Genomic DNA, 20,979 nt, shown 5'->3' with positions numbered 1-20,979 from the left:
CAGTCAAACAAACAGACAAGGGTATATTTCTTTGTCGAGAAAGACTCCTTGGCACACTTCCAAAAACAAAATGTCTCTTTACCAAAAATATATGACTTCAAATGAGCAAGATGAAGGCAGAATTCCTAACATTATGATCAGGAAGCATTCACCTTGTTGGGTATCATACCTTACCTAGCAAGAAAGCAAAACAAGCTGTTTCATCTGGTTGCTATTCTACATTTGATCTCTGTGAAGAATGAGCCAAACATCTGGGGTTGAGAAGAATACCTGATCGGTGAGGATGTGACATCAAAAATCAAAGACAAAGAGGTGGGTATGCCCCCCCACTGAGGAGACTCTTGAGGATTATGTGGGAGGATCTGACCTCACCGGGTTTTTTCTGAATTCAGAGGGAGACAGTCAAGCCTTTTGGGAGCTTGTTTGTAGTCCATGCCAGGCGCTTTTGTTTACAGTCTCTGATCTGCCATTCAATGTGAAAATAATATCCTACCTACAGCAGAGCCACACACACTGATTTACCTGCACAAAGGGCTGACCCACAAATTCATGGATTCTTTTTGATCCATTGCTCCCTGAGCTCAGTAAAGCCTGTTACTTTAAAAAAACATAAAACAGAACATGACAGAGTCGACGGGGGGAAAAAATGACACAAGTTGACATAAGCTACCTTGAAATACAGAGCCAATTTCTCTCGCCCTGGCCCGCTCGTCTTGAGAACGAGCTATCAGCCAAAACAGAGCCATATATTCAAATTCAGAACCAGTGAGGCATTCCTATGTCGGCCACATCAGTCTTTTATCTCTGGGCATGGTGAGTTTAAACGACTACTTTCCCAAATACAAACACTGCTGAATACAAATAGAAAAAACCTGAGAGCCAAAGATGTCTGTCAAGCAGCAGTTTGATTTAGTTATTTGTCAGCTTGGTTGTTTTTATATGTCCATTGTACTTAACCTCGCCGACGAGGATTCACAAAACACAACAGCTCACAAACTGTTTTTGCTGCTGGGATGAGAGTGTCCTGCTGAACATGATTCAGCGGTAACACATTTTTGTTCAAGGCTTTGTCAACATGGGCAAATGAGACGGAATGAGATGAATAACAATGTTTGGTAGTTGAACATAGAGGCTCGGAATTTTCGGGGGAAATTTTCATCACTGCGCTGTCAATGTAATAGGTTTACGAAATCTTGACACAATTCATCTGTCCTAATCTGACATCTGGCTCAATTTCTCAATAAAAGCTCATTCACAATTTATCTGCCACTGAGCATGTACTGCGTGTTTGCCATGCCGAAATTCAGACAAATATTCTAGTAGTACCAAACACCGGCTGAGCTGAGAAAGTAAGTATGCCCCATCCCAAGATGCATGTCATTAAGTATTAATAGACTGAAAACTTTACTTTCACTCACTTCATTTATATATTTATTACCATCCAAACTAAACTCCTCAATCAAATCTTTCACTGAACTTCTCTCGAACCTATCACAAGCGTAAGAGGGAGGGGTGGGTCCATAGTTTCTATATATGTTGCATTATGTTCACCCAAATAGTCTTCCCTCTTAATAATGTAGGGTTTATATTGTGGTCAAAGACTTATTCCTTAGTCTGTGAGCAATTCAAATGTGGACATTGTTCACGATGGATTTCAAAGGTACAATTCCTTTTTCATCTACCTCGCAGCTTTGATACACCTCCCAATTGATTCTGGTCCAATCTCCTGCAAAGAGAAAATACATACACACACAAACTGTACCCATGGACTAAATAGGTATCTCCCTTCCTCGATGTGCACCAAGTCAGATTTATAGAAGGATGTGGTCGATGCTGAAGAAAAGAGCCACAACTAATTATGATTATTTTGAACAGACAAGCTGATAATATAATAATTATAATAATAATAATATTGTAATGAATAAAAAAGCTTTTAGAATAAATATGTTTACCTGAGCATTTTATCTCAGATTTGTTAACATGTTCAATGATGGTATAGCTGCATCTTGTCATTAGATCACCTTTTTCAAACTTTGAGATTTCCAACTGATGTGTTGTTTGGACGCTGCTTTGCAGGAGGACAAGAGCATGATGGTGCCAAATTCTAGCCTGGAACTTTGTGTTTAATGATCTATATCTTTACCCCTAAGCCAGTGGAGTACCCCTTAATTAACTTTTATGAATCACTAAAATGTACATACAATTACTTTATTACACTATCAATTGTATTGCTCGTATATTAAGTTCATTAGCAATTTTGCATATTTCAAACAATTGTTGGTAGAAAAAAAAGCTTGCAAACTTGTCATATTTGCAAAAGGATTCTTGCTCTTCAATACATCCTTTTTTGATAGTATATAAACCCAATGGATCCGTATAAGACCATCATACACAGGGCAGTGGGGAATAATCTACAACAGCATCTTCTGTATTATGTTTTACCTCAGGCTTGGTTAGATTCCATTTTAGATTCCATTTAGTTTATATACCATTTTGTGTGGGCTATAACACAGAAAATGTGATTCAATATAATTCCATATAGAAGGTATAAATACAAGCGCCACAAGCAGCTCATAATTGAGATAAGTAATGACATTTTCGCCAACTGGAAACAAGATGTGCTTTAATATAAGACTGTATAGTACATATACTATCTTCATTGCATATGGAGGTATAGTACCACAAATAAAACAATGAATGGAGTGAATGTTTGATGCAAACAAGAAACGAGGCAAAGCATGTGCCAGTAAACGTCATCAGAGTTTTGGTTAGATTTAGATAACATATAAGCAAGTGTTTGATGGAATGAAGACATGTTGTGAAAATAATGACTTAAAATGCTGTTAAATAAGTAATTACATTTCAACACCTTCAAATTTTACTTTTACTTCAACTTCATGATCTCTTGCTCCTGCCATGGGAGCAGTGGGAGGTATTATTGGGAAAACAGTCTGCATTGGCTGCCACAGTCGGCCCAGTGTATGTCGGACGTAATGAGAGGTCTATACTTCACACTGACTGTCAACAAAGCAGAAAGCGTTTCCAAGCATCCACCATGCCTCCACAACTTGAATATTAGGGGGGGGGGGGGGGGGGGGGGCAGTATAGCAGTGTGACAAACATCATCACAGCCATCAGCACAGAGGCATAAAGCTTGAAGTCACTGTCGTTGTCAGCAGCATTTCGGATTTTGCTGTGATCCCTTATTGAAAGATGATGACAGAAAACTTTAACACAGAAGAATCACTGATTTGTAATGTATACATGGAGCTTCCTTTTGGAAAAGATCAACAAAGAACTGTGTGATGGATTCATAGAGTCCCATTACTGGCAGCTGGTGCTAAACACACAATTATGAGCCTCTCATAGAACTATCAGTGTGTAAAAGCTGAGGCTAATTCTTCCTGCCCTCTCGAGGTGGCTTTTCAAATGCTCAACATGTGGGCAACTGGGCAAGCACTGAAGGGGGAATCACAGGCCTTGCACAAAACAATGATGCTGCAAATGAGCATTGGTTATGCATAGAGAGATCCAGAGAACCAGGAGTGTAATTGACAGGGCCCTGTTGTTCGGCCCCTGGAGGCTTCCCGAAAGAAAAGCGGACACGGCATTTCCATTTAGCAAATGCTCTTGCTGGGAAGCTTGAAGATCCCATGTGAGGGACATAGATATTGGATAATAGAAATGGATGAATGCCTGGGTGAATCTTTCGGTTATTCAAATGTTATACCATAAACTGTATATGAAGATGGACACATCCTCTCACTATTCAAAGATGAAACAAAATACTGCTTATACAAACGCTGGCATGGAGCAGGAGCCAGGTCCAGCCAATACACGCACTTGGACATACGTCAGATTGAGAAGAATGACCTTAAATGACAGAATCCAACTTTGAGAAAAAATGTATTGTACATTTTTGAGTTTGGGCCATGTCCCATCTATAATATCGAGGAGACGGGGTTTATGACCTATACTGCCAGTAGAAACCAGTTTGCAATCAAGAAGAATTGGCTTCACTATTGAGGAGCTGTTATGTCATCCATTTTTTCACTCTGTGTTATACATAAAATTTATATTTTATATTTATATATTTATTTATATATATATAATAGAAAAAAGCAAATGAATACACAAACAATTTATGAGTAAAATACATACTGTAACTAAGCTGATATAACTGCTGTTTGTTGAATATTCTATATGACAAAAATCTCTATATATATATATATAACCTTTATATATCAAAAAACTCAAAGCCACGGCTGATCTCATGGAGTCATAAGGAAGCAGGAAGATTCTTGGCTGTAACATTTTCATACTAGTTTTTTGGCAGCATCACCAAATGCCTTGGGATGGAGGAGAGAGAGAGAGAGCGGTAGAGAGAGAGATAAGTCATTTGACAGTCACAGAATCAGCGGGTATCAGCATCACAGATCCTCTCGGTGTGAAACTCCATGACTGTCACCAGCATAGAAGAGATGAGACATGTCGCTGTGGATAGTAGTGAGGCAGAGAAAAGGACAGGGATGGAGGATTCAGTCTCTCTTGTGGCCGGTGGATAGCAGCTGGTGCAGATAGGATTGAGTCTGCATGTGTGTGTGTGTGTGAAATAAATAGACTTCTAAGAGGTCCTCACAGGTTCAAATATTCAGACCCAGCATGAAGCTCTGGAAAATCCACCCAAGAGAGACCTGATATGAAAAGACCCCTGGACGGTCAAAGGCAGTCTGATTTGGACCTAGCCCAACCCCAGTCCTAGCTTTGTTCCACCCCTCTGAGCATTGCTTGGAAAAAAATGGAAAGGGGTAATAAATATGAAAGATCAACTCAGCAAAAGTGGAAGATTTAAGTCAGCAGACCAAAGTAACAACTTTCTGTGAATGACATTAAGAAATGTTAAATTAACTGCTATCGTTTCACTATACCCTAGAGCCAAAGAGGAAGTGGATGCTATGTCCCCTTGGGTGTGCGATGCGGCTCAAGTGAAAAAAAAAAGGGGGCTTGATATAGTTAGTCATAAAGTAAAACCTGAGAGGGGGTAAAAAGGTTAAGAACAGGTGGAGGACAGGGAAAAGCTGATCTATCGGCCAAAGATGAGATGACGGCAGCAATTACTGAAGAAACAGCCCAATTATGTGGTATCCCTCCAAGGAATCAGGGTGACAGTGATGTCATTTTTATTTCGCAACGACATTCACAGAGCAGTTATTCCCATTTTTCAAAAAGCTCAATCTGAGGCCATTTAATAAATAAAAAAATAAACAGATCATTTTAATTGTCCAGTGAACTTTTCACAAATGAACAACATTTGACTTTCATTGTAGATGAGAATTCTTGGACCACACAATTACAACTTAGACTCAATGTTTTTCTGGTAACAACCGAAATGCCCCCATGTGTCCAGGAAAATGTCTTTGAATGTCAGCTTTGTTAGTTTGTTAACTTAACAAATAGATTCTGATTAATTAAAGACCTTGTGGGTATTTAGGGTAACCCCTAACCCTAAAGCTAATATTGGAAAAGCATAATGGCAAACATTAAAATCAGATACACTCATGTTTTTAATTATGTGAGGCATTCAAGAAGGTAATGTGTTTAAAAAGCCTTTAATATAACAGGGCAATTAAGTCATTGTAACAATTAAAACCATTCTCGGGCATTTCCGCTATGGAGGTCTTCTTCAGGGCAAGCTAAACTTGATGCCTTGAAAGGCAAACATTTCTAAACATGGGCAGCACTCTAAAGCCGTTTTCAGACATCGTCCTGTTTTCAGAACGTCCTGTTCTCTGTCGTATTCAGGTGGGGGGGGGGGGGGGGGGTGGTGCAGCAGGGAGAGGCAGGAATAATGTATACATTCTGCTGCGGAGATCAAGTGATTTGGTTTACAGCAGAGCAACACTGGTGTTTTTATTTGTATGTCTGTTGCATGTTGGTAGCGTCATCCACCCCCCCACTTGCTCGCAGTGAATCCAGCCGGGGACCCCCTGCTGTGGTCTCACATCGATTTCTGAAGCCTTTCTTCAGGATTTATAATAGGGTGCAAGACAGAGAAAGTCGGGGAAACTCCAGAGCCTCTCAGTTGGAGATTTTCATTCACACATGAGTTCAGTGCACGTCTGAAAGCAATTTATTCAATTTGTTTTTCAATCATGTTGTGCCTTGATGTTTGCCTAGACTGACACATTCCTGCCCTCATTGATCTGGAAGAGGCTCCTTGGAAGAACTCCTCAGCAGCTAAACTCTTGGAGATGTTACTATCAATGGCGACTAGGTCCTTAAGGTAAGCGCTGACAGTGTAGCTATAGCCATCAATAACACCAAGGGCCAACACCAGACAAAGAACATCACCTTTCTAAGAGCTAGAGAGAAACCTTACATTCACACTGAGGCAAAGGCTGACCTCCTCCTCACTGCAAATGTCAGTAGGATGGAAGTGGACCTGGGCAAGCAGCTTAAGTTCACAGTCCATTGCCCTGGGAAAAACATATGGACGAGGCCAAGGAGGAGGCGTGCCAAGTAACAGGAGCTTGTGGATGAGTGTCGGGGCAAGGCTGGCAAACCTGCTGCCAGTGAAGGTGGACTGCAGGTTGCAGAAGATTTGCAGGGCGTTCACTCTGCAAAGCATTATGCTGCTGGGCAACACTGGGCAGGCGAAGAGGAGGGCCATCATTCCAGCTACTAAAGCTGCAGAGAAAACCACAGGGTGGCTTTAGATCAAGAGCGTGGATCTGTGTGGGAATGCTTCTGCCCAGTGCTGTCGTGACATGCATCTTTCGAGATGAAAACTGTTAATAAAATTGTTACAGAAAGATGTTATTGATATACAGTATCGTTGTAAATGGAGGAGGTGGGGGAAGGGGGTAGCTAAAAGCTTCTCCCCAACCACAACATATTATTTATCTTTTTTAGATCTTTTAATGGCAACTGTAATGACTGAACGAAGTCAGAAGTCAATCTTGCCACACTGGCTCAATGAATCTGTGGATCTCCTTGTACCATGGCTGATTAATTCGCTACATGTAGCAGCATCAGTTACACATTGATGCCACACAGCAGCATGCAGTTGATTTTTTCCTGATGAGTCTTCTGCTCTCATTTCCTCTCACACAATTTAAATAGTAGACCTGCCTGTGCCTTTGTTTCATGCATAATTTGGGTCTTGTACCAATGTCAAACTATAAGCAGCAAGGTTAAGCAGGAAAAAAAGTGTCCTTTTCCTTATTGATTCATAGGAAGCTTAAGTTTTGTATATTTTAATCAAAATTATGTTTATCTAAAAAACACCCTGTGATTGAGTGAAAGAAACAAGCAAACTCTATTCTGTCTGGACACAATATGGGGAAGAAAGACATTGACAAAGATGGATTGCGGAGTGTTGACAGTGAGTTGCATGTGTCCTGTCTGGCTATATGCTCTGGATCACACCCAAGGCTGCTTTGAAGCGGATGAGAAATTAACAAGATGGAAGAACTATGAAGTAACGTTTTCCTCAAAGCCAACTTGCTACAGTGACAGTTCAAACCTACAGTCAGCACCAGCACTGTTTACGGTTTCCGTAATACACGCCTACACAAAAAGAAAACCTCCTTATCAGCACAACTCACCATAACCCTTTCCCCCAAGTCCTCATTCTTCGTTTTTTAGCTTCAGTGCCTCTGGTATTCACTGCCTTGTCCCTGACTCCAACAAAATCCAAAGATTCTGCATTCTACAACATCCTCTGCTGTGCCATCAACAGATCTCAGCGCTCGTTGGGTAAAGTCTTAGTTTGTCACCCAGGTTTTGCTCTCCTGACATTTTGTAAATCCTTTCTGAAATGCCTCACAGACAAATTGTAGGCACTGACTGTGAATGTAAGAGATGCATCACAATACGGGAGGAATGCGGGAGATATACAACCAGGAAAAGATTGGAGGAGCACTGCCAGACTGCCAGATTCAAAAAGGTAAAGTTGCAATTGACATGTCAAAGCCTGGAACAACAAAGAGCGAGACAGACTGAATATATCTTGCTCTCTGTCTGTCTCAGTGTCCTACCTCCACACCCATTCCCCCACCAACACACACACACACCAAGTACCTAAGAGCTGATAGTAGCAGTTTAAGGTGTGTGCGTATGTGTGTGTGTGTGTGTGTGTGTGTGTGTGTGTGTGTGTGTGTGTGTGTGTGTGTGTGTGTGTGTGTGTGTGTGTGTGTGTGTGTGTGTGTGTGTGTGTGTGTGTAGGGAAAAGGGGGACTGATGGAAAGAGAAATGAGAAATGTGGGGATGGAGGAGGAAGAGTCAAGTAAGAATCAAGTCAACACACACCACACACATCTAACACCTCCTCGAGGCTCTCATCTCTCCCTACTGTCACCTCAGCAGTAGCTCTTGTGGCCCTTGAATTCCCTCCATCTCGCATGCAAATACACACACATGCACACACACGCACACACACACACACACCTTCAGTATGTGGCTGTGTATTACAAGGTGTACCACTCCAGCGTGTAAAGCTTTTGAGCAGCAGATGCTTGGCTAGATGTTTGGTCTCCTTGGAGCTGAAATATTGATCAGATCTCGGGCATGGCAGCGCAGTCCACACCGCGGCCACCCCCATGTATAATTGAAGAGTATATCTCTTAGTGTTGGGAGAGGGAATTAAGCACCAAGGTAAGCTGAAGGCCTGTCTGTGCTGCCATTACAGCTCCTTTGTCCGTCAATCATATGGCGTTTCACACAGGCAGGTTTCAAAGGCTTGCAACATTTAATGTAGGAAGTGCCAAATCTTGTAAAAGAGAATAGAGACTGTGAGACAGAACATAACAAGACTCAATTTAGGTTCATGTTTTACTGCCGCCCATTTATCTGTGGAGGAGTTCAAAGTGGGTTTACGAGACCCTCTTGGGGCACTTTGTGTCAGTGAGTATAAATGCATTTAAACAGAGCACACTTTAATATGGTAAAGGATAGGGTGGTGTCATTCTGTATATTTCTTGTTGTCAACCACTCGATCGAAAGGAACATTGCCTTAGTCCTGATACTTTGACTTTCCTATGCGGTCCTAAGCTGTCCCGCAGCTACAAGCTCATTCATTTCCTCTGAGAAAGTAGAATTTTCGAAAACAGGTGTTACAGCAGCAGAATATGTTAATGCCGGATTGAAATACAGCATCCATGTTCAAGGTGATGAAGGAACATGTGACCCAGGGTTCTCAATCATTTCTAGACAACCATTTAGGTCTGTGGCAGTAAATGTACAATCCTATAACTCAAGACGTGTGTGTTGAACATGCCATTGTCAACTGTCTGTAATGGAACAACCCAGGGCACAACAATCTCCTTGATTTCAATCAATCCAAACCAAATCTCACACACATTTACAGGTAGCAGTTTCCTTAATGTGACTGATTATTTCCATCAACATCCAGGAATAATTTTCGGAGAAATTGGTGCTAATGTCAAAAATCACATTTCCTGAATCTGCTTTTTTGTCTGTATACAAGTTCAAATATATTGAGTTCTTTCTTGACCCATTTCACACCCTTCTGCCAAATATCATGGAAAAGTATTCCAGCGTTTTTAGTATTCTAATCTTTTAAATCTTACATTGATAACAACTCTAGTTCTCCTATTTTATACAGTGGTGTTACTGTGCACTGAAAAAGCAAGAAATGAAGGACAGATATCACATCTAGACAGGCACCCTCACATGGAAGAACCATATGCAGATCCTCCTGAAATGCTGAAAGAAGCTGAATGTCGATTGGCTCGTGGTTTGACTGACTGGACTATCTACACAGCCAATCACACAATTATGAAAAACACAATAATGCCACATACACACTGTGAGCCCCATAACACGCATGCCAGTCCCATAGCAGAAATGCGTTTCCTGATTCGTATGACACATTTACAGTCTTCAAACAAACATTTCTAAACCAGGTTAGATGCAAAAAACTTTAAATTACTCTGAGTCTGAGCACATGTTCAAAGTGAGGCAACACAGATGGCTTTCAATAATCTCTGTGGTGTTGCGCATGTGTTAATGCGGTGAGCTTGACAGACTACCACCCAATCTACAGAGCACTGATCATTCAAGCACAAAAATACATTACCCTGTTTTGCCTTCTATATTCAAGGGACAGACATGAATGTGCAGGCAGGGAATTATAAAAGGGAAGGTTTATAGTAGGTTTAACAAAGAAACTTTAAACCTTGAATTTATCAGAAATACTGTACATTTTCAAAGGGGATTTTTTAAATAGAAATAGTTAGGATATAATTGGTGCCAATTACTGATTTAAAAATAAATACAGCTCCTGTCAAGTCAGTATCCAATCTCGAACACCATTCGATCAGTTATCTGTACTTTTTTTACATTTTGTTCTGTTTACATTAGTGGATGGTAGATACAGTGAATTGGTTAAACCATATAGGCTAAAAAACACAGTAAATACTAAAGAAACATCTTTATTTATACACTCTTTGTCGATATTTGTCTTTAAAATGACATGTCATGTTGTAGTTCTTGCGTCCGTCTCATTTTCAGCACATCAAACTCTGCTGTCAATAAACTACAGGGCGAGAAGCAGCGTCACTCACAAACCAGCGTAACTAAAGGTTACAGGTTTAGTCACTTTGCTCCCTCCATCACAAATGCTTGCTTGTGTTTAGCACAGAACACCTACAAAGCTACAGGGAGGAACAAAGCTGTCTCCCAATTGTTTAGTATTTTCCTGTGGAGTGAAATAAAGAGTTGACAAGAGAGTTATGTAATTTCACCTTTTCCCTAAACACTGGAGAAAAGGGCAGAGCTTCCTCCTATGTGACAGCTGAATGGACACGCTTGAATGAATGTGGATTGTGCGTGCACTCATACGAGGCAGACTGCAAAACACTCTGCATGGCACACAACACAACACAGCACAGCAAATATACCAGACTCTAAAGAGGAGTTTTTCTTCAGCTGAACCAGCCTTTCCAGAGTATGTGTCTCCTTGAGAGAGAAAAGGATAAAATGGGAGGGGTGCAGTGGCTTCGTTACAGTACTGACAGCTCAAATTTGTGCAAACTATTCTGCACTTCAAGAAGGGCCTTTACAGGATTTGACTGTCCTTCATTACTCCGAGCCATATGGGATTCTTTACTTTGAAACCAGGGGGCTCTTTAGAGAACAACCATTCAAGAAACACAAAGCAGAGGAATCACACGACTGATGTTCAAATGTTTTCCCATCGGCGAAGCACAGTCGTCCTCTGCTTTTCAATGTATTGAAGTCATGCAATAAGGGTGTGTGTGTGTGTGTGTGTCTGTTTGTGTGTGTGTGTGTGTGTGTGTGTGTGTGTGTGTGTGTGTGTGTGTGTATATCACATTTAGGGGATCTAAGACCACTCTGAGGAGGTGCTTTAATTTAGGGCTAGGTTAAAGGGTACATGTAAGAGTAAGTATTACATGGTTAAGGTTAGGAAAAGGCACAAAGAAATAAAAGGACAGAAAATATAAATAAAACATTCATGTCTCCATGTTGCTCCCACCTTTTTTTTTATGTACTGCCACCTACGTCATACCAAACAACATTTGGAGACCTATAAAACAACAAGGATTGCACGGACAGGAACAAAATTTGGCCTTTTCTCCAAAGCCCAGCTGTCGGCCTGATAATGTTGCACATATGAGAAGAAACCACTGGCTCCATGCGAAGGCAGCGAGTTCAAATGGAGTGATCATAGTGAGAGACAATGCAGAAGGCCGCCTCCAGTCTCTCAACTCCTCCATCTCCACTGTGAGCAGCACAACATTGCCCTCTGCTGCTGAGAGTTGAGAGTGAATGAAGCAGGGAGGGTTGGACTGAGGTAAATATTTGAACAAACAGTCTGTGACAAGATGGGAGAACGGATGAGAAAGAGTCTGTGTGGTCTGGGTGATTTAAGACCTAACGGACTTTGTACCAGCATCAAATAAATGACATTAGTCAACAGGCTGTAGACTGACTGCTTGAAGTATAAAGCCTATGGTGTAACAAACTGGCCTAGAATTACAGCAGTGTCAGAAACCAGTCAAAGGGAATTCACAACAGTCCAGATTTCCCTTTGTGCATCCAAATAAAAAGACAACTAAAGGCCTACATTTCCACAGTGGATTTGTCACTATTGAGCTCTACTTGCAGCACTCCATACATAAAAGCAGCTTTCAAAAAGACAATACAACCACTGAAGCACTGACAAACACGTCGAGCTGTCATAATACAGTGTGCCCTACTTTGAAAATTAAAGTTTAGAAAGTCAGACTTGACGAGTCATAAACAACAGTGTGAAGCGCCAGACACTGAACGCAACAGACGTAGACGTTGTGAAGATGTCTTGCTTTTCAGCCGCGCGGGGAAGAGAGAGAGAAACACAGACACAAAGCGAGAAAGCCATTCAACGAGCGATCTCTCTTCCTCTCTTTAATTACTGCGCATCTTTGCTTTTCGCCACATATTAAACCCAATCCATCATGGCCGAGTGGGGGAAGGCGGGTTGTGGGGGGTGCAATTTTGACTGCAGCCCTGTAACTCAGGGGAGAATCCCCCCCGCCTGCTCTGACATTATTTGGATATCAAACAGCAATTTGCAACTCATAAACACCGGCATAAATGCGAGTGCATCCGGCCAAATCCAATAAAAAAGCCGGCGCAGCTCTCGCGGCACGACACAGACAGGGCCAGGCCCACTTTATCATCCTGATAGGATATGATGTGGTTTATATTATTACCCTGGATGGATAATGGGATTTGGATGCTTATTGGGAAACCAAGTGGGTTTGAATACAGGCTATGACTATAATGGCGGATCAAAGTAAAGCCATACACTCTGAGAGATTGTTCGATCAAAATAACATCAAGCGGAGGAAAAGGAGAGAAAGCAGATGGGGACAGAACTGGAAATCGGAATGTGCCATAGCTGTGACTCATTGGTGTCGCTGTAAAAGAGACTTATGCAACACTCTGCATTTAGCAGCCAGCCACAGCTCAGGCTATTCTTCCCATTAAAAAAAAACATCTCAAAACATCTTGTACAGCAGCTGATACTGTGAGCAGATCAGGCATCTTCTGACATTGGAAGCTACAGAGGAGTTCGGCAGTGCTCTGATGTGATCATAAAGCAGTGGGTGACTGGCCTCCACCCACCGTGTGCAGAGACCTTCAGATGTCTGATTGAGAGAGAACACAGACATCCAGCTGTTCCCGCTTATCTGTTAAAAAACACCAAAATGATTTGGAAGACGTGCTTAACTCGATGCTGGCAGTCGGGTTTTCAAGTTATAAGACCACATCGGGAAACATTTTGCAGTTCACAACCCATTCGAACCGAGACTGCATCTGTTGACCGGAGGATCGATGTTAAAGTCATGTAATGGCAGGAACGCCTCCTGAAGTGTTGAGTCCTGAGCAACTGAACCCCAAGACCCTGCTGTCGAAGGACTGCCTTCTGTTTGGTTCTATTTGATCCCGGCCTCTGGCTTCTGATTATCATCCAGGAAAAAAACAAGTCTGAATGAAGGACAGCTGCCAAATGAAGAAAATTAGATAGACAAAAGGGCAGAAAGACCCTGGCTTATTTTATTTTCTATCCTCCAGAATGAAATCCACCTCTAACTCAGAGGAGAGACATGGTAACACATCAGTTTACTGTTTGGCTGCGACCTTAATTGACTTTGTGCCCTTGTTTCCTTTCTCCCAAGGACCACAGGGGCTTACTAGTTGATTAATACAGTACAGCATCGTCCATCACTGAGGCTTTATTGAGCTGGGTATCAGACTGCAATATTCCCAACTGAAATGTGTCCAGTGCATTTTCCCAAACTTTATTACAGCCTGGTGTTGAATTTCTGATCAGGCTCATAACTTTGTGGCCTAATTCTCTGACCGGACAATTCCTGAAATCAATAAAAGCTCTGGCAGTTTAAGATGTAAGCGTTTTATTGAAGCAAACTTCGAATGTGCAAGCTTGTGTTTCGACAATCTGAGAGCTTAGGCATCTTTTTCTTATTGAAAAGAGGTTTTGTGAAAAAAGTACATGTTTACATTTCTGAAAGGAACACATCAGATAGTATTGTTATAAAATCGCAGTCCTATTGGTTTCTGCATTGGTTTGCCAAAATGAAAACTTATATTTACAAAATAAACAATGTGGAAAAGATGCGTTGTGTGTATTGCGTGTGTCACGGGTTTGCCCTGTTAGATGTCATCTCCACACATCTGCCTAGAAAAGCTCTGGACCGCACAGTGAGTCCGTTTGAATTTCAGCTCTACTAACTGTACAAGAAACAAGTCAGGAGAGACACACGAGACCAGAGGGTGCTTCACTAAACAAAAGAAATCCTTTCAAGATGAATGGATACAATCAAGATAACCTGACTTGTGCCTCATTTCAATATCAGACCTCTGTTGCTGCGACATTCTCTTTTGATTTTGCAGAAGTAAAAAGAAATTTCATCATCAAAGCACATCTTTCAAATAGTACATGACATATTTTGACATAAAAAAAACGTTGTTCCCTTTGTCTAATGATGATTACAGAGGAGAAAAGAATCAAAGAACATTGGTCGGGAAAACTAGAGAAAAGATCAAAAAAAGTAAAAGTATAGTGAGACTGAAGATTTTGCCAGCACATTTAAATGTTACTGCAGGGCAACTTCCTCCACACTGACTAACATGATGAAGAACATTACAATTCAAATCCCAAGTCAAGCAACAAGTTCGTTTTTTTACTGTTGTTTGTTCGGGGAAGCTCAGCCTTAGCAGAAATGATATCACCACTTGCAAGAATTGGGTTTAAATCAAAGGAAATATCAGTGAGGACATGTAATTGCACCAAATCTTTCTGCAAACCTTAAAGGGCTGAGGTCCTAATGGTTTCCTGTGTTTCATTATAATGGAGCCAACAAACACTGCTCCCAGCAATGCAATCCTGAGCAGAGGTCTCATACAAACAATAACACAGCTCGCAATAAGCAGTTTAACTCTACTGTGATTTTTGTCAGAATGCAACCTTCTACAAAGACGCATTACCTGCTGCTTCTCAACATTATCTTATTACACATTCATTTGTCAGTTGCTTTTTCAATTGTTTGATGAAAATGTTAAGCTATAAGCGAATTATGAATGATGCCTCGAGAATTAGGGTAATGGAATGTCTTCAAACTGTTTAAGCTGACCGATAGTCCAAAAGCAAAGGCTCATTTACGCATTTAAGTGAAATTATTGATCAAATAACTAAATACATATCTGTAAATTCCATGTCCTTTTAAGTAGGAGGTGGCTGGTGGATCATGTTAGACCAGCAGTTGTGACTAAATATTAAAAGTGAATGTGAACATTGAAAAACCTAGTTTGCACAAAGACACAATTTATATCACTTTATAAAAATGAAATTACATGTCAAAAATGTGAGAAGCGGTCCCATTTATTTGTTTCTCTAATGAACCATACATTGTGTATAGCTTTGAGGGTTGTAGGGGGGGCTGAAGCCATCCCAGCTAGCATCGGGCGAGGTTGGATACACCCTGGGACCGTCAAGCATACATAAACAAACAGCCCTTCACATTCAAACTTATAAATCCAATTTACAGTCCCCAATGAACCAGTCTGCAAGCTTTTGAAGTGTGAAGCTGGAGTACCTGGAGAGAGTCCACACAAACACAGGGAGAACATGCAAACCCCCCACAGAAGGTCAAGGGGATTTGAACCGAGAACCTTCTTGCTGTGAAGTGACAGCGCTAACCACCGCACCCCTCTGCAGCCCCTCTACTGACTAACTAATTAAATCATAATAAAAAAGTAATCTAATCAAATTTTTCAAACTGTCATACACTGGGTCCAAAAGCTCCACAGCCTGATTCTCAAAATCTTCAGCACAGCAATTATTACTGAGACTGACCTTTAATCCATCAGCAGTACACACTGAGCTCAGCCTGCAATATACTGAAGACAGTGTGTGGTGTAAAATGGATGAATGATAATGTTTTGATTAGGATGCCTGACTCGGCCTCAGTGAGCTGCACTGTAACTTAGTTCAAGTCAGAATGCGGCTGTGGCCAAAGGCTCCACACGACACAGTTGTGAGGTTTAAGGTGATTGATGAATGCAGTTAAACCAAATGGTCCATTTCAGATTCACTGGGCTTCTCACAGGTTGTGTGCATCTGCTGCAAACAAGCTGCCACTGAGTCTTAGCAGGGCTTGAACCTGTTGATTGTTAAAGTTCAAAACCTGCAAGGATGGCAGCGGCAGCGAGCTGTTTGTTATTGTTCACTTGTTTAAACACTAATGACTTACAACTGTGAACACATTAACAGAGGCTGAATTATAAGAATGGAACCCATCACATTTTAAATTCCCATATCAACATCATGCTGGTTGGTTAAAAATCAATTACAGCTTTTCAATTATATGTGTTCAGTGGGTGCTTGAAATCTGAGAAAGCTGAGATAAAATAGAAAATACATAGCAAGTCTCCACTCAGTGACACCGCATATCATGATTGGTCGACAGAGGCATGAGCAAGACGCTGTCATGGTTTGATCTGGTCCAAAACGTAGTGTAACAGAAAGCCTAGTGTACAGTTACAAAGTGACATATTAATGGCCGTTTACAACCTGGGTTAAGCCATACTTCCATTTATCTGAGCTGCAACAGCACATCTACAGCCCCTTTTCCACTGAAACACATGCTTACATCTGACTTTTGTCTGCAATGGGACAGCGAGAGGAGTGCCCCTCCGATTTTTAGAGTGTTCATGACGTTGAACATTACACATCAGGGAAAGAAACAGAGATGCAAACTCTTCTACTGGCAATGGGAAATAGTCTATTTACTTTTTTAAAGGGTTTACCCACTTTTTAAAAAAAATGCGTATACCAGCTAATGTTGATGTAGTCGTTTAACCAAACCAAATCATACTGCCATTTCATTTATATATGGAACCAGGGGAGACACAGACACTTTCAGTCATGCAGAGTTCAAACTGTATGGACTTTGGTATGTAAAGTAAAATCAGGGAAGTAGGGAAGCTGTTTAACTATGGTGAGTGCAAGAGCAGTGAAAGAAGTTTATGATAGAAATGTTTGATAAAGCAGAGTCTCATTCCCCAGGAGACACGCTTCCAACTCCAAGCTCATGTTTACTTTTGGCCAGTCCCTGGGTTTAGACATTTTGGTCGGACTGTGCTACTGGGACCGAGCGCACACAGACTGTTGTCTGACCCTTCTGTTGGTTTTGTTGCACCTGTTCTGGTCCCAGCAGTTACATCTTACAAGTAACTTCACATAGCTCAGGCACATAACTCCATCTACCTTTAACCTGAGCAGAGGTCAGAAGGGTCAAGTAAGTGAAACTTGTGGGTGTGAAGGGCCTTTACGAAATCACTTTTTTCACTGTTAGTTTCTTCCTTTGAGCGATCAAGAACGACATGAACAAATCATTTTCTTTAAAGTCCGAGGAGTTTGGGGGAAATCGTGGTGACTCAGCTCTGATAATCATCTCAACCTGTAACTCTGATTTGATTCTGGCCTCTGTGGACCTTTGCAGAATGTAATTTCCCCTGTTGTGTCAAACTCTGTTTTCCCATTGATGTGTTTTTTTAATCCGCCACTGTGAGAGGTTTTTCTATACAATTTGCTCCATGACAGCTCTTTGCTTAATATACTGGAACATATTAGTTTCATTGTGGGCAGTGTTGCAAATCAGTGAGCAGGACTCTTTTATGGCTGTCTGGTTATTTTATCTATAGTAATCCTCCTGATCCTGCTGATACTACTGAATGAAATTACATAAATCATAATAGAGGAATTTCCCCCTTATTTCCCTGCCCCCAGTGGGGCTGTTTGCTTCTGATGACAGATCACAGTCAACTTAATCTGATCAAAACATACTGAGACAGTCCAGATGAAGGAGAGGGGGGGGGGGGGGGGGGGGGTAATTGTTAAACTTGAAATAAATAATACCTTTTGTTTTTTTCAAAACAAAAGACTGATCCCTTCAAAAAATACATCTAATACTGATGAATACATCTTTAAAGTATACTAGTTTCAACTGGATAAAACTGCAACTGTACTGGTTTCAGAGCAGTAAAGGAGAAATGTCAAATGTCAGTAATTTGGCAATAGTTCACACGAAAAGTTCCACAAGTCAAACAGTGATGTGTACCATATACTTCAGTTTTGAGGTGGCACTAGTGTTGCTTATTAAAATATAATCAATCTTTTAAAGCATTTGAAAAATCCAGCTGGTAAAGTACATTATATGAGTGTTTTTTCTTTTAAAGGCACTGGTACCGGGTCTGTACTCGTACTGTACATCACCATCATCTCTGCTCATTTAGCTGTGAGTGGTGGAGCTACAGAGTTAGTTTTAATTAAATAACGACTTTACTAAATTAATGATATCTTTGCTTGAATGCACACTGACTTTACTTGATAATTATAAACCCACTGCTTATTTAATCAACATTAGGGGAGTTTAATACAGAGTCTCCATACCTAATGCTGTAAATCACAGCGAGGTGCCATTTTTAATAAATAGCCTGTTTTCACTGGGATGTCTGTCATAGTAGGTCTACCTCATTGAAGGAGATCTTGGTGTTTTTCATCTTCTGGGGTGAACTCTTCCAGGTTTTCCCAAAGAAGTGCTGGTGATTTTGATCAAACAGGGTCGCCCGCAGCTGGTAGGTCAGGTCTTGTTCCGCCTCTGGCATCTCTAGTGACTAAAAGGGGAAGAAATCAATATAGAGAATATTAGAACCTGCAATTTACGTATGTTCTGAATTTAGTCTTTAACTCCATCAATCAGGTTATGTCCCCCCCCCCCTGTTTATTTGTTTGTTTGTATGCAAGATAACACCAAAAAAAAAACTCCTCAGAATACTATGGATCTTGGTGGGAGGATGCAGTGTGGGTCAGGGATGAACTCAATAAAACTTTGGTGGGAATCTGGATCAGAGGGCAGATCCAGGAAAATATTTTCCACATAAAAGGAACTGACATTTTTCTTTTCCTTTCATTGATGTATTTTGTATCTTTAGTGAGTGAAATCGAATTCATATTAATGATAATAGATAAGTCACAGGCTAATACCATTCCAAGAAGCCTTTAAATTACCAACCTCCCAACAAATAACCTGAAATTAGTTTATGTCAAGATCTTTCAACATCCAAATACACTTCCCTTCATACAGTGCATCTATTAACCCTTTCTGCAAAGCCTAAGTTATTTAATGTTTATTTGGAGACGGGTATCAGTGGATGTCACACATGTTGGGATTAACTGTGAAGGGGGATCTCTCAGCTGGATTTAAAGATTCAGTCTTTAAGATTTAGATGAAAGGGATCAATTATCAACAGAGTGTGGTTTTTACTTGTGTGTTTCAGCCAAATTGTATGAATTGATGTTTTCTTTATCCTTGAATGAGCCCTTTATATCTACATACTTTATATTTACATCAGGAGTGGGTCCTCTCTAAGGTGGCAACCATTTACAGTAGCCCAAACTGGACAAACTAAACACCTTTTGAGTTTTTATGACAACTGAAGGCGACCACAGGTTCTCCTTCATGTTTGGAAGTGGAGGGGGAGCTGAGGGGTATTCAGCTGCAACATGTAACTTCACCACTAGATGTCACTACATTCTACACACTGACCCTTTAAAAGAGGAACCATAACATGCTCATACTCGTATTCCGCACTAGTCAACTCCATTTGACCTTTGATCAAATGTGGAGGAAGTTAAAATGTAAGAACTAGTTGTACGGAGTTCTGCCTGATCTCTTCTAACACAGTGACGTATCATGGAGTATCTAGGCGAGGTCTTGACTACGTGACAACTTCAGACCCGCACCAAATGCGTGTGTGTGTTTAACCATCACTGAATTTGCATCCCAGCGAGCGTTCAGCGGCGTGTGTGAGCTGTCACCTGCGGGGGCTGAGCTGCAGTGAGCCGGCTGAGGCTGAGCTGGAAGCCGTGGGACTGTGCGAGGTGGCTCTCCGCAGCCAGGCGGACCGTGTGGCTGGGTGGGGGAACCAGCCGGCCTCTCTCGAACACTTCTCTCCAGCCCTCCGCCATGGTGGCCGTGTCTTCTGTTTGTACCATTCTCTCCGGCGGATTAAAAACCTCCGCCAAACATTGTCCCGCCGAGTTGTTACAGTGAATATTGTCTTTTTCCACCGTCTAGATTTTCAAACCAACGGGCGCCATATTGAAATCGGATGCTACTATTCCGTGCAGAGGGGTCACTCGAGAAAACCAGTAGTTTCATCAGGAGTGTTTAAGAGTAAAAAACAATATGAACCGTAGTATTTGAGGATCTGAGGAATCTAATCATCCAAAGAATGAATTTACCCTATGAATAAATATGTGAACAGTATTTCACAAAGGTCGTCTTTAACCCTCTAAACCTTTCATTTGGTACATCCCATCGTGCTGCATCAGTTGCTATGGTGATGGTCACGTTTTCTCCACAGTGACGCTCCTCCATACAACAGTACAAGATAATAACTTATATTATATTTGTAAAGTGTGTATTAATGAAATGTTTGTTGTGAAACAAGATATTAAAGTCTAAGAAGAAACATTATATAATCTTATTAACAAGTGTAATTCACTGATTCTCCTGCTCTCATCCTCATCTTTATCTTTACTTTAACACAAACAGTTTTATTTCAGGGGCAGAGACAGAACTATTAACTATAATATAAAATGTACTATAAAGTGTTTTGTTTGCAATCAGTCCCATTAGACTATATCATTTGCCTCTCATGCAGGCCACACATGCATTGGGGCATAAACAGATAAGATATAAATAATAGTTTATTGATCTCACACCGTGGAATTTCCCTTGTTACAGCAGCAAAAAAAGTCAGAATGGGATGAACAAGAGAATAAAAACATAAAAGAAGTAAACAGAATAAAAAAAATACAGAATATGTACATAATATACAAACTTTACTACAATATTGTTTTTT

General features: G+C 41.0%; 1 protein-coding gene across 1 annotated transcript in view; it reads right to left on the bottom strand.

Annotated features, from left to right (window-relative positions):
* The window catches only part of nphp4 (nephronophthisis 4), a 161,149-nt gene extending 140,952 nt beyond the window's left edge, over positions 1-20,197 (bottom strand). Inside the window, exons 1-2 of the mRNA XM_053425872.1 lie at positions 19,931-20,197; positions 18,583-18,726 (exon numbers count right to left, since the gene is read on the bottom strand). Coding sequence (XP_053281847.1) covers positions 18,583-18,726; positions 19,931-20,107 — 321 coding nt within the window. The 5' untranslated portion in view covers positions 20,108-20,197. The remainder of the gene's footprint in view (positions 1-18,582; positions 18,727-19,930) is intronic.
* Between the last annotated feature and the right edge of the window lie 782 nt (positions 20,198-20,979).

Source organism: Pleuronectes platessa, chromosome 6 (genome assembly GCF_947347685.1).
Source record: "Pleuronectes platessa chromosome 6, fPlePla1.1, whole genome shotgun sequence".
NCBI lineage: Eukaryota > Metazoa > Chordata > Actinopteri > Pleuronectiformes > Pleuronectidae > Pleuronectes > Pleuronectes platessa.
This window is presented reverse-complemented; position numbering and strand designations above follow the sequence as displayed.